At 33.8% G+C, this 13373-nt stretch overlaps 2 protein-coding genes across 3 annotated transcripts; both read right to left on the bottom strand.

The window, feature by feature from the left end:
• On the bottom strand, positions 1–1653 carry LOC120172857 (sarcolemmal membrane-associated protein-like). Its single transcript, XM_039180209.1, has 3 exons — positions 1002–1653; positions 770–870; positions 1–293 (listed from the first exon to the last, which is right to left on the bottom strand). Exons 1-3 carry the CDS (start codon positions 1617–1619, stop codon positions 155–157), a joined length of 858 nt encoding a protein of 285 aa, XP_039036140.1. The 5' UTR covers positions 1620–1653; the 3' UTR covers positions 1–154.
• A 2144-nt stretch (positions 1654–3797) lies between these two features.
• Positions 3798–7099, bottom strand: LOC120172856 (eukaryotic translation initiation factor 6-2). 2 transcript variants are annotated; one of them, XM_039180207.1, is made up of 9 exons: positions 7026–7099; positions 5487–5545; positions 5251–5347; positions 5094–5179; positions 4966–5010; positions 4635–4765; positions 4297–4407; positions 3950–4207; positions 3798–3911 (listed from the first exon to the last, which is right to left on the bottom strand). In XM_039180207.1, exons 2-8 carry the CDS (start codon positions 5494–5496, stop codon positions 3950–3952), a joined length of 738 nt encoding a protein of 245 aa, XP_039036138.1. In that variant the 5' UTR covers positions 5497–5545; positions 7026–7099; the 3' UTR covers positions 3798–3911. The 2 variants fall into 2 exon arrangements, with proteins under 2 accessions (XP_039036138.1, XP_039036139.1); XM_039180208.1 differs by lacking the exon at positions 7026–7099 and adding an exon at positions 5818–5873.
• Between the last annotated feature and the right edge of the window lie 6274 nt (positions 7100–13373).

Genomic DNA, 13373 nt, shown 5'->3' with positions numbered 1-13373 from the left:
GCCATTGTTACACTTTATATCACACTTACTCCTCCCTTAAACCGTACAAATCTACACCGGCAGGCCCCCGGAGTAGGCAACGTTGAATGTCACTAAGAGTAACTGCCAGCATTTAAGCTACACGGCAAGTCCCTTTGGATCGGCAGCTTCTACCTCAGCATATTTGATACATTGCACTCATCTCGATCTCAAGTATCGGAGCCTTGCATTCGTATCTGTCATTTGTTCCGGTGCTTTCACCTGTCGAATTCGCAGGAACATCTATATGAGTGCTTACATCGCTCGACAGAAAACTGAACACAAGCAAAATTTAAAAAAGGATTGTTAGTGTTCATATCCCTTACTTTGACAGTTACATATAGGAACAATGCTTATTTGTTTATTCGATTCCCATTCCATTTTCTAGCTAGCATGAGGCAAACAAGAAGCTTTATATTAAACGAAGCTCTACCGAGACTCTTTTCGCTTTCCAATAATTCTGGCTTCAAGAGGGAATTCCGGAATAAAGAGTACATACAACATTACTCGGTTACTCTGCTATAGTAAATGATGACAATATGGATGTCAAAATTCAACAAAGAGTAAAAAGGAAGGAAATATTAGTTAAGATCGAGGCGACAAATGCACCGTTCAAAACACGTTTTGTCTCATTTCTTATATATAGTGCTTATGCAGAACCATAAGAAGCTAACTGGGAAATGAACATATTTAAGATAATATATTGTTATCTATAAGGCAAGTTCATTAGACACAAAATCAGGAACTCTACCTCTTTAGCTGAGCCTTGTACAAGTCATCTACCTCTAAAACTTCTGCAAGCTCAACTCCCATAAATAGACTTTCCTTATTGCAGTTCCGATCATCATCGACCTGATACAAAAGCGAAAGTTTTTTGAAAAACTATAACTTATTGTCATACCAAACCAAAGCGACGAATGATTGCTTAATGTTAAAGATTCCAATCAACACGCAAGAACCACAAAACATGTAGCAATATTAACCTGTATGCAGGATTGCTCATTTTCCAGCGAAGTTTCCCGAGTTCCCAAGGCATCTGCAAGGGAAACTTTATCACACCTGCAACTACTAATGATTTTCTGAACGAATAACATCGTTTCATCCTCGAGTTCTTCATAGTCTCTTGATAGAATCACAAGAGAAGTTTCCATTATTTCATTTTCGAATTTGATTTCGCTCATTGTTTCCTTGAGAGTCAAAATTTCATCCTGAAGGAGTACCTTTTTCTGCAATTGAGCCAAAATTTCTTCTTCCAAAAGCTGGTTCTCTCTGTGGAGGTTTTCTGATTCTCTCAATTCTACTTCTAAGACTGTACACCAAACGTTTAACTCCATTGTTTCTTTCCTAATGTCATCATTTTCTTTCTGCAGCATACTACATTCTTCAACGAGTTTAAGATTTTCAATTTTAAGATAATCACACTCTTCTTGAACTACTAGCCACTGCCTTTGCATCTCTTCGATCTTTTGTCTCATAACAAACCTTTGCACCTCCATTTCATCTTCCAATCTTCTTATTATCTCATCTTTGAAATTCTTAGCATCAAACTCTGGAATTTGTAGTTCCATATGACAGTACTCACTCTTATCATTTGGATACATTAATTTTTCTTCTAAAGCACGCAACTCTTCTGATAAAAGTAAATTTCCTTCTAATTCAGATAAATAAACTTCTATTTCCTGCTTTCCGTCTTCGAATTTCGAAGATTTCTTTGCGAGAATTTTCTCAGTGGAAATCCTTGAATCCGTATTGCTATCGAGTTCCAACATTTCACTCCGCAAATCATCCAAGAATTTAGCCATAACAACAACTTCTCTCCGCATTATTTCCATATTTTCCTCCAACTGGCTTTTCTGCTCCTCAACAGAACAAATATGAGCTTCTAACTGTATTTGTTGATGCCGCAAAGCCTCGAGCTCATTATCCTTGACCAAATTGTCTGATTTATGCTTCTCTATCTCGATTAGTTTCGCTAACAACTCCTTTACCAGATCACTTTCTTCCGGACAAGGAGGACTATGTTGTGTTTGAGTAATCAAATCCATACTTCTCAAACTTTCCAAACTATCATATCCATGAGTTCCTTTAGGATTTGCAATTGAATAAAGAGTACATAACTGCTTTAACTCAGCTAAACAAAGTTGAATCTGTTCATCAAACTCAGCAATAGGCAATTGAGAAATCCTAGATTCTACAAATGCACGAACAAATCTATTCTCAAGATTATGAATCTTTGACAAAAGATCAACTACTGTAACATGTAAATCTTCAATATTGCATCTATGCATTTTATCAACCTGAAATGGAAAAAAGAAAAAAGAATCGAGTTTATTACTTGACTATTATAGATAACCCTTTCAATAAAATAACTGTCAGCAAAAGCAAACATTTTTACCCCTTTATTGCTATGCAATGAAACTTGGTCAGGAATTTGGACACTCAACAAGTTTGGCATTGATCCTTCTTAGTCGGACTTTTGTCTCCCGACTCCACAAGCCTGTCGGGAGTCAGGATACAGAAGACACTTCGCCGACTTCTCCGTGTGTGGAGTTGGGGGGAAAAATAAACCCGACTCAGGAGTCAATACCGAACTTGTTGAAGGCAATGATGGACCAAGGGATTGTCAGGGGAGGTCGCCTCTCCTAAAAGTTTCAAATTCTCATATATTTTAGATATTTTCTTGGTATTTTCTATCAATAATCTGTTTTCGTCTGCTAAAATTTGATAAGTTCACTCCTAGCATATAATCTTGCGTCCATATCCCAGTTGAAGGTTTGAAATCCTCAGCACAAAACTTCTAACCTTAAAAACTGTATAAATAGCAATGCTGAATCCTAGTCTAAACAAATTGTCATTTCTTTAGTTCCTTCAATCTAATAACTGATAATAATGATTTCAATTGAGTTAATTATATGCTTTCCTTTAACTATTCAGTTCGAGAATGTGAAAACAGATAATTCCTTAGCAGTATCAGCTCATTTTAGCATTCAAATCTTTCACTACATATGTAAAGCACAGCCAAAAAGATTAAAGAATAAAAATCAAAGCAACGTGTTTAAAATTAGGGTAAAGAAGAACACTGACATTCTCAGATTCGCGTCGATGCAGCCTTTTTTGAACTAATGTGGCTTCTTCTTCGGCTAACCGCTCGCTGTTATCCACTTCTTTGAACTCGTATAAACTACCCTCAGCTAAAACATGTTTCTCCAGCTTCGCCATTACTAACCCCTGAAATATTCGAACAAAAAAACAAGTGGGGGTCTGAAAATTAGTTGGCCAAGATCAGTGTGGGTCTCTAAGTTTCCGTTAATGGAAATCTGAAGGCAAAATGCGTTTTTTCTTCTTCTTTTGAATCAATGATTTCGCGCTATGATTTTCAAATCTGAATTTTGGGGGCCCTCACTGTTTGGGAAAAATTAATAAAGTAAGCCTTGGAATTAATGTGAATTTTTTTTTAATTAATATCAAACTATTGTTTCATTTCAATGAACTAACAAACCAAAACTCAAAAACGTCAATAATGTTGCTATTCATGTGGGTAATATAAAGAATCAATAATTTATATTTAACGTCTAATTTATGTAATGTGTGAATTTATCTTTGGACATTGTCCGTTATATTTTTCTAAAATAAACACTTTACCTTATATTTTTTTAATATATCAAATTTTTAATGATTTTAGCGGTTGTCTTCTTCAATTTGGACAACTTTTTTCACTCTATATAAGACATAATTATTATAATATTTCTTTATATTTTCAAGATCAGACATCGACTGATTCATAATATACATTCTGTTGTCTTCTCAACTTAATTTTAAACATCACATCATAATAAACATCTTTTGTTAAAGATCACATGAAACATTGTAATAGCATTTTTTATGTAGGGGCACTTCAATTTAAATAGAAGACATAAAACAAAACAAAAACTTAAACATAGCTATCAATCAATGACTTCCTCATCTCGTCGACAATGGCAGTAGGTTGTGCTTCCCTCAGCTTGAAGACACTCTCGATCACTGAAAGCTCAGTTGCCGTTGTGTCCGACCCGCAAAAGGCGGTCCAATCATTTACGGTCATCCCGGCAGCTATCACTTCACTCCCACGGTTGATAGTGCCAGCCACCAACGGAACCTGAAGCAGTGTCGAAAGCTCATCCAAATCCTCAATGGATGTATGAGGATGAACCTGCACCATCCAACACCCAAAATCAATATATATATATGGGTTATCGAAAAAAATACGAGATAATTAGCGTTGAAGGGTTTCAATCTTACCAAGCCACCTCTGTTAGAGAGGGCACAGTAGCTCCCTACAAGGATATTACCGGCAATTGTCTGCCGGAAAACTTCTACACCAAGAACATCAGCGATTATCTCCTCAGTTTCCTGGTTCAAATTGCAGATGAACAGCATTATGAACATACTGTAATATACTGAGATACTAAAGAATAGACATGCTCCTGTCATTTTACTCCGAAACTAAAATAACGCACCGATGAGATACGCATAGAAATTCACGAGTAAGGCCAACTCGAAGTGGATATAGTTGATACCATTAAAAGAACAGCATTATAAATATCGATCAATTATTACAATGGCATATAGAATTTTACCTTGTCTAGATCAGTGTGTGTCAAAGCAACATGATCATTGCAAGCAATACAGTTCCCAAGAGCAGAAAGTTTCTCATCTATCCGCTGAACAACAACTTGATCTGGTAGACTATTTCGCAAGTGTTGAAGTTCTTCAATAAGAAACAATAAACTTTGAAAATAGCAACGTACAACAGAGTTTGAACTTCAAAATTAGTGACAAAAGTATGTGATTACAAGCCACTAAGATTTACATGCCACAGTTCAGATCCAGATCAGTAATAATAATAATAATAGAAGAGCGTCAAACGACATCACGTTCATCCTTCTTCAAAATAGCTCGTAAAATTACCTTGATCTGTGGTATTGTGCGGGACAAGTAGCCCATTCTTATTTCCTGTCAGAACAAAGCAAAGCTCAGATAAGTGAAGTCAGAGGCATCTAACAGATAAGATCGTGAAAGTTGTAAAAAACTCTCACCAGCACATAGCCGTCCTATTATCCTAGTGCCGGCAATAGAGGTCTTAACAACAGGAATGACATCTGCCAGCTCCGACTCAAAAGCACTGCAAGGTGCTGATATAACCTTAATACATTACCAAGAATAGGAAAAGAAAACTGCAGAAGACATGCTCACCTATAGAAGTTTTCTGACCCTCCAATTGCAACTAAGCAGTAAGCATTGGTCAGCTTGGAAAAGACTCCAACATCACATGAATTTTCAAACTGAAGCCCTGCATAAATTACAATATGAGACTCGCGATACATGTGATCTTAGTTATATACAATGCTAACCAATATACATGATCTTAGTTATATATATCAAAAGAATATTAGATATATATACATATTGAAGGCTGAAGTGAAACTTACTAGTTGCCATTATCAAGCCAAAACAATTGATCAAAGATGACAAAAGAAAGGAAGAAGCTCTGCAACAAAAAAGGGTGGGTTTTAATCAACCAGAAAACAAAAGGATCATACAATTCTGAGATTAGAAAAGAAAATTATATTCCTCGGATCGTCATACATAATAACATATTCCAGCAAGACACTTTCATAAAACTTGTGGTCAAGTTCAAACAACTCTCTCTCAACATTTAGCTTTAGCCCACATTCGTGTAACTTGATTACAAAGAATAAAGATCACACTAATAAGACGTTCAAAGACATAAAGAGTAAGTAGCCTAATTTGTAAGTTTACACTCGATGAAGGTCGATAGAAAACCAAAACAAGAGTCCACACAACAAGGGTCAAAAGAAATTTCATGGATATCAAATAACAACTAATAAAACATTTACTTTTTAAATAAAATTCATTATATATATCCTCCACGATTCGTCATAACACAGAAACACATCCTGGGCTAAATGGTACGCTAAATCTGTATCATCTAAATCAACTCCTTAGAAATATCATATCTGATGCCACTAAATACAACCTGCTAACAATCAATTCCAAATGCCAACAGAAACAAAAGGAAGATTATGTTAAGTGCAATATTAGTAACTTTGCATATGATTCATTCTAAGAAAAACACACACACATATATATAGTGTGTGGTTTAAGACAAAATTTAAACATATAAATAAATATGAAAACTGAAGTCTCAAAAATCTTACAATTCTTATTGAACCGAATGAACCAAATATATATATATGTAAAGAGATAGCATCCATTCAAACTACTCAGGTAGATAAAACCAAATTTTTTACGTTAAAAACTCTCTATTTGACTAGACTCAACTCAAAAAATTTCATATTCGAGTTAAACTATAAAATAGAACTCGGATAAATAAAAACTTTTAATAATTAGTGGATTGTTCTTCAAGTTAGTGTCCTATCTCTAGACTCTAAATGATAATATCATATATGAAAAACATATACCTTATATGGCTATAGTATATTGTTATAGAAAACCATTTAGATTAAGAGCAAATAGTAACATAAAATTATGCTAAATATTTACAATTAAAGTTCAAACAAAAACTCAAACAAATTGATTCAAATTTCATAAACTAGATTTGATTAAAAAAATTTAAATAAGGTTTAAGTTGCAAAATAGGGCTCGTAAACTCGATTAATACAATTTTTTTTTATTCGATCCGATCAAATAATATCTCCTAGTTCACACCGTGTAAAAAAAACAGGAAAATTGTTAAATTCCCAGAAAGTGAGGGTTCCAAATAGCGGTGGCGCGCCATCCGCCACCACTAAAGGTGTCATTAGCGGCGTGGACTCATTTCACGCCGATGAACGATAAACACAGAGAATATATGAGATGAGACAGAACAACGAGCAGTAAGATGAAGAAAGCCATCAAACATAGCAGGATGATAACACAACTGAAATCCCAAGACTCAAGCAGAAAAGAAAATTCTTTCGAGTAGAGTTTAGGGTTTCAGAGATTACCTTATTTGTGATTATACCGGTTCGTAATTGGAAGGCAATAGAGAGGCTTAGGAGGAAAGGCTTGTTTGACGGCGGGGGATGTGCGAAGAGATATTAGTGTGCGAGTCGAAGGGGTTTTAAAGCAAATGGAAAATTATTAAAAACAATTTGATTATTCAAAAAAATATAACTATTCGTTACAATTTCCCTCGGAAATGCAATTATTATGTTGAGAATAAAAAAATTCAAGTACCAAGTTAAGAGAAAGGGTTTGAGTTAATTGTATTATATGTCCCAAAACTATAACTTTTATTTTATATTAGTCTTTAAACTTTTAAATATTCTAATTTCATCTCCAAACTATGAATCTTATTTTAAATTATTCCTTAAACTATTGAACATTTCAATTTACTATTGAACATTTTAATTTCATCCCAAAATTATAAACTTCATTCTAAATTGGGCCCAAACTTTTTAAACATTTCAATTTCATCCCAAATTCATCAAAATATGTAATTACTTTTAATCATAATTTAACCTAAATTTTGATTTTTTTTCAAACATACGATAATATAACTTGACCTAACAATTTTATTAATAAGGGATGTAATTAGTATATACGTATAGTTTGGGATAAAATTACAATTTTTAAAAAGTTTGGGGACTGATTTAGAATGAAGGTTATAGTTTAGGAATGAAATTGAAATGTTCAAAAGTTTAAGGACTGGTTTAGAAGTCATAGTCATAGTTTAGGGATAAAATTCTAACATTTAAAGGTTTAAGGATTAATTTAAAATGATAGTCATACCTTGAGGATATAAAGCAATTAACTCTTATTTTATTCCTAATTTATTGTTATTCGAATTCTTCTTCATTTCTTCACCATGTTACTTTAAATTTGAACTTGAACTCTACGATATCACATGAACATTAACATGATAATGTATGTATGTATGTATGTATGTATGTATGTATGTATGTATGTATGTATGTATGTATGTATGTATGTATGTATGTATGTATGTATGTATGTATGTATGTATGTATGTATGTATGTATGTATGTATGTATGTATGTATGTATGTATATGTATGTATGTATGTATGTATGTATGTATGTATGTATGTATGTATGTATGTATGTATGTATGTATGTATGTATGTATGTATGTATGTATGTATGTATGTATGTATGTATGTATGTATGTATGTATGTATGTATGTATGTATGTATGTATGTATGTATGTATGTATGTATGTATGTATGTATGTATGTATGTATGTATGTATGTATGTATGTATGTATGTATGTATGTATGTATGTATGTATGTATGTATGTATGTATGTATGTATGTATGTATGTATGTATGTATGTATGTATGTATGTATGTATGTATGTATGTATGTATGTATATGTATGTATGTATGTATGTATGTATGTATGTATGTATGTATGTATGTATGTATGTATGTATGTATGTATGTATGTATGTATGTATGTATGTATGTATGTATGTATGTATGTATGTATGTATGTATGTATGTATGTATGTATGTATGTATGTATGTATGTATGTATGTATGTATGTATGTATGTATGTATGTATGTATGTATGTATGTATGTATGTATGTATGTATGTATGTATGTATGTATGTATGTATGTATGTATGTATGTATGTATGTATGTATGTATGTATGTATGTATGTATGTATGTATGTATGTATGTATGTATGTATGTATGTATGTATGTATGTATGTATGTATGTATGTATGTATGTATGTATGTATGTATGTATGTATGTATGTATGTATGTATGTATGTATGTATGTATGTATGTATGTATGTATGTATGTATGTATGTATGTATGTATGTATGTATGTATGTATGTATGTATGTATGTATGTATGTATGTATGTATGTATGTATGTATGTATGTATGTATGTATGTATGTATGTATGTATGTATGTATGTATGTATGTATGTATGTATGTATGTATGTATGTATGTATGTATGTATGTATGTATGTATGTATGTATGTATGTATGTATGTATGTATGTATGTATGTATGTATGTATGTATGTATGTATGCATGCATGTATGCATGTATGTATGTATGTATGTATGTATGTATGCATGCATGCATGCATGCATGTATGTATGTATGTATGTATGTATGTATGCATGCATGCATGCATGCATGTATGTATGTATGTATGTATGTATGCATGTATGCATGCATGCATGCATGCATGTATGTATGTATGTATGTATGTATGTATGTATGTATGTATGTATGTATGTATGTATGTATGTATGTATGTATGTATGTATGTATGTATGTATGTATGTATGTATGGATGCATGCATGCATGCATGTATGTATGTGCATGCATGCATGCATGTATGTATGTATGTATGTATGTATGTATGTATGTATGTATGTATGTATGTATGTATGTATGTATGTATGTATGTATGGATGCATGCATGCATGTATGTATGTATGTATGTATGTATGTATTAGGTGACCAGTAAAGTAGTTTACCCTTTTTTAATCATGTTAAATTTTTATTACTATTGTTTTATGGGCTCACACCCCTTTGGAAAATCAAATAAAATCCACGTGAACGAAAACAAAAATGTGTTGGGAGTGGACTTGAAGGCTCAGGCGCAGGTTTTTTTTCTGGCCCAATACCCCAAGTGGGTTAATTAACTATGATATTAGGTCGGCCTAAATTTTCTTTTGAAAAATACGACAAATGGTATAATGTACAAGGAATTTATCACCTTAAGGTGAAGAGTTTCTTCGGATATTATTTTTAAATAGTCCCCGAGTAGTAGACCCCACGTGGGTCATTATTTTCTTGTCATTAATATGACCCGTCATCTAAAAATTTAATTATTTTTAAATCACAAAATAAGAATATAATATTTAAATTTAAAAATATTCGAAGGAACTCGTCACCTATAAAATTCAAAAAACTAATCGTTGGTCACCAAGCATATGAGCAACGGTCACTTTGGAACTCGTCACCTCGAGGTGACGAGTTTGATTGGATAAATTTTAAAAAAATTAAAATTAAAAGAAAAATAAATTTATTTATATTTTAAAAAATACAAAGTAAATAAATAAATGCAAAAAAATAAATTGTTTACAGAAAAAATACTTAGAAAATTTATCTATATTTTCTAAGTTCTTAACGATGCAGTGCTTGTCGAGTACGCCGAGGTTATAGGCCTTGATCGTCGTCTTCGTCTTACTGAGAAGGTGTGCTTAATACACTCTGACATCCACCTTCGAAATACGATGATGGGTTTATGGTGTTTGACGTCATCATTGTCGTAACTAATTCAACTTAACTGCTAATTTGGTGACCATATAGGATATGATCCCACTCACCCACAACCACATGTTCTGTTGAAGATACTTGAGTGTATTGTGGTGCATCCCATGAACCTCAAACTCAAGCTGGTCAAGTCTCGATTGAAGTATAATATGGAGGATAGAAATTGAAACTAGCTTGAGATGCATAATAGTACTATTCAGTTGCAAATACTGAAGCGGGAGATGACAAAGACGATGCTTTCTTCTTGGACTTGGACTTGGCGTATGTGGCCTGATGATGTTCACATTCTCCCCTCTATTACGGTGTCTGTGAGATATGGTTTCTGCGGGGGACCGATAGTTGACGTTGATTCCATATGTCGATGTAGTAAGCGTGACTCACCGACCAATTTTTGGTATGTTTCCCATGCGTATCAATTGTATGGAGCGCGTCCATTTCAACGATTTGTGTAGGAATCGACTAATACGTCGCAAACTGTCGTATTACTCTATCAGCGGTATTCCACTCAACAATCGAAAAATGTAATAATGGTGTCACGACACACCATAACTCAGACCCCTAAAAAAACCGCCTTGGCAATAACTGATTGATCTCGTCATCAGCATACGAAAGCCAAGAAAACTGTAAATATTAAATATCAAAGTTAGTATATATAAAGTTAAAAAATTTAAAATAATAATAATAAAAAGAACAAATGCATATCGCATATCAATTGGAGATGTCGATCCTTATCCGTATATCTCGTGCATAGGCACCCACCAACTTCGTCTTGGTTATTTTATGACGCCTTCTATAATATTTAAAAACAAAAAAAATTAAACAAATAAAAAATAATTAAATTAATCAAATTCAAAAAATGGTTAAATAAATGAAGTTAAAAAAATTCCTTGCAGCCAGAGGAAATTCGATTAGGGCAGGTATAATTGGCGTCAAAAACAAGAATTGGTACCAAGCCTAGGACTATAGCAATATCAGACAGCCTGCTACATCGACTTTTCGACCCTCCTGGACAATTGCAACCTTGCAAAGCTCCCGATACAGAAAGGCTAAAATCGTCAAGCCCCAATTAGTATTACGACACACAACGAAGTCTTCCAAATATCCAGATATTGAGTGTGTGCCAAATTATCGGATTTATCCGGTAATAATTCCCCTCTGATCAGTTGGAGAAGATATGCTCGGGATGCAAAAATAACCTCATCCTCGGTAGAGTTGGTCGTCACTTGGAATTTAGATTCCAATCACATAATTCGTACCCGATGGCCCTTGATGGCGTCGGATGGTGACCATTTTCCCAAAACTTGGTAGATCAATGTTGTGGGGTCGTAATTGTTCTGCCTCACCATAGGGGCTCCATTCACCAGAACACCGAGGTGGTAATTGACCTCTTCCAAAGTAATCGTCGCTTCACCACTCGGGAAATAGAATGTGTGCGTCTCTAGCCGCCAACGTTCGATCAGAGCCTCAATCAACGTCGGGTACAACTTGAAGCCACTAACATATATGGTTGGAAATGGACTGAATTGTTGCAGATATATCATCATCCACTTATGCGACTTTCCATATGTCATCTCGCTCTTACAAATATTCCATTCTTCGTCAGGCAGGAGTTGGATCGACTAAATATGGACGTTATCCAGGCGCAACAATTCTTCTCGAGTAGCCATTTTTCTTGATTTTCACATAACATAGTCTTTTTTCGTAATTTTTTTTGGATTTGTTGTTTGGTGAAAAACCAAAACTCCAAACCCCTATTTATAGTCTTACCCTCAACGACTACAAACGACTAGTTTTTTTTAAAAAAAACACTGTCGAATTAGTCACTTCGAGATGACGAGTTTCAAATGACATTGCACATCTGCCCGTTGACGAACGACTAATTTTTTGAATTTGAAGGAAACTTGTCTTATCGAGGTGACAGGTTACTTCAAAAAATTTTAAATTTTAAATATTATAATCTTATTTTGTAAGTTAAAAAATAATTTTTTAAGAGACTGGTCACCTCGAAGTGACTAGTCATATTAATGATAATATAAAATAATGGCCCATGTGGGGCTCACTACTCAGGGACCATTTAAAAATAATAACAGAGAACTTGTCACTCGAGACATTTGTCGTATTTCCCAAAATAAAAAATGGTTGGGCTAATAACTTAATTAATTAACCCGCTTGAGATATTGAGCAAAAAAAAAAAAAAACCAGGCGAAGAGGACGGCCCATTACATGTAATTATAAGCTTGTTTGGAAATATTGATTCACCCCTCATTTCATGTTTAACCATTATTGGGTATGTTTTAGTTTAGGTGTTATTATCTTTATGTTATCGATTTGCTATAATTTGAGAATTAAATCATTGAATTTGATTACTTACGTTATAAGAGTTTAAAAAGGTATTGCTTAAGAAGACAAATGCAATTGTGGCACCGGTGGTAAAGGAGTTATTATTATTCTTTGAGGTCATGAGTTTGAGTATTATAAATATAAGAGGTATGAACATTCAATATCAAATGATTTAAAGTTTAAAGTTTATGCAAATTCCGTTCAAGCAATGGATAGGGGACAACCATCGTAATATGGGAAGTCATGCGAATGAGTGTGGGGATTGGACTACTCTTTTTCTAATGGTATGCTAGAACCTTTGCGAAGCCCGTAATGCCAACCTTTTCGACAGTAATTTTATCGAATAAGAGTACATTGTATTGTGTAGTAAAAAGTTTGTGGAGGAGATAAATAAGGGAAAGATTGTCCCGTCAAACTCTTGGCGGTAGGGAGGAAAATACAAGCATTTGGGAGAGGCCAACGAAGGGTTGGATTAAATCACAAGTTGATGGAGCTGTCCAAAATAGTGATTATGTGGTTGTTGCAGGAGGTGTGTTTCCAAATGCTCAAGGAGAATGGCTATTTGATTTTACTAGAAGTCTTGGAAATTGCTCGGTATTAACAGTAAAATTATGGGCGATTCATGATGCGTTAGAGCATGCATAGAGACTATGATATCGCGGAATTATGATCGA

Source organism: Hibiscus syriacus, unplaced genomic scaffold (assembly GCF_006381635.1).
Source record: "Hibiscus syriacus cultivar Baekdansim isolate YM2019G1 unplaced genomic scaffold, ASM638163v2 tig00111881_pilon, whole genome shotgun sequence".
In the NCBI taxonomy this organism is placed as follows: Eukaryota; Viridiplantae; Streptophyta; class Magnoliopsida; order Malvales; family Malvaceae; genus Hibiscus; species Hibiscus syriacus.
Note: the sequence above shows the minus strand (reverse complement) of the source record. Positions and strands in the feature narration are given on the sequence as shown.

Excerpts from the sequence above, each read along its gene's own strand:
- LOC120172856 (XM_039180207.1), bottom strand. Across the intron at positions 4,766-4,965 it reads GCACAATACCACAGATCAAG|AACTTCAACACTTGCGAAAT; the intron begins GTAATTTTACGA and ends TTCTTATTGAAG. Across the intron at positions 4,208-4,296 it reads TCTCTAACAGAGGTGGCTTG|GTTCATCCTCATACATCCAT; the intron begins GTAAGATTGAAA and ends TGGATGGTGCAG.
- LOC120172857 (XM_039180209.1), bottom strand. The coding sequence starts at position 1,619 with ATGTATCCAAATGATAAGAGTGAGTACTGTCATATGGAACTACAAATT. Across the intron at positions 871-1,001 it reads ATGAGCAATCCTGCATACAG|GTCGATGATGATCGGAACTG; the intron begins GTTAATATTGCT and ends CTTTTGTATCAG. Across the intron at positions 294-769 it reads TACAAGGCTCAGCTAAAGAG|TTTTCTGTCGAGCGATGTAA; the intron begins GTAGAGTTCCTG and ends GCTTGTGTTCAG.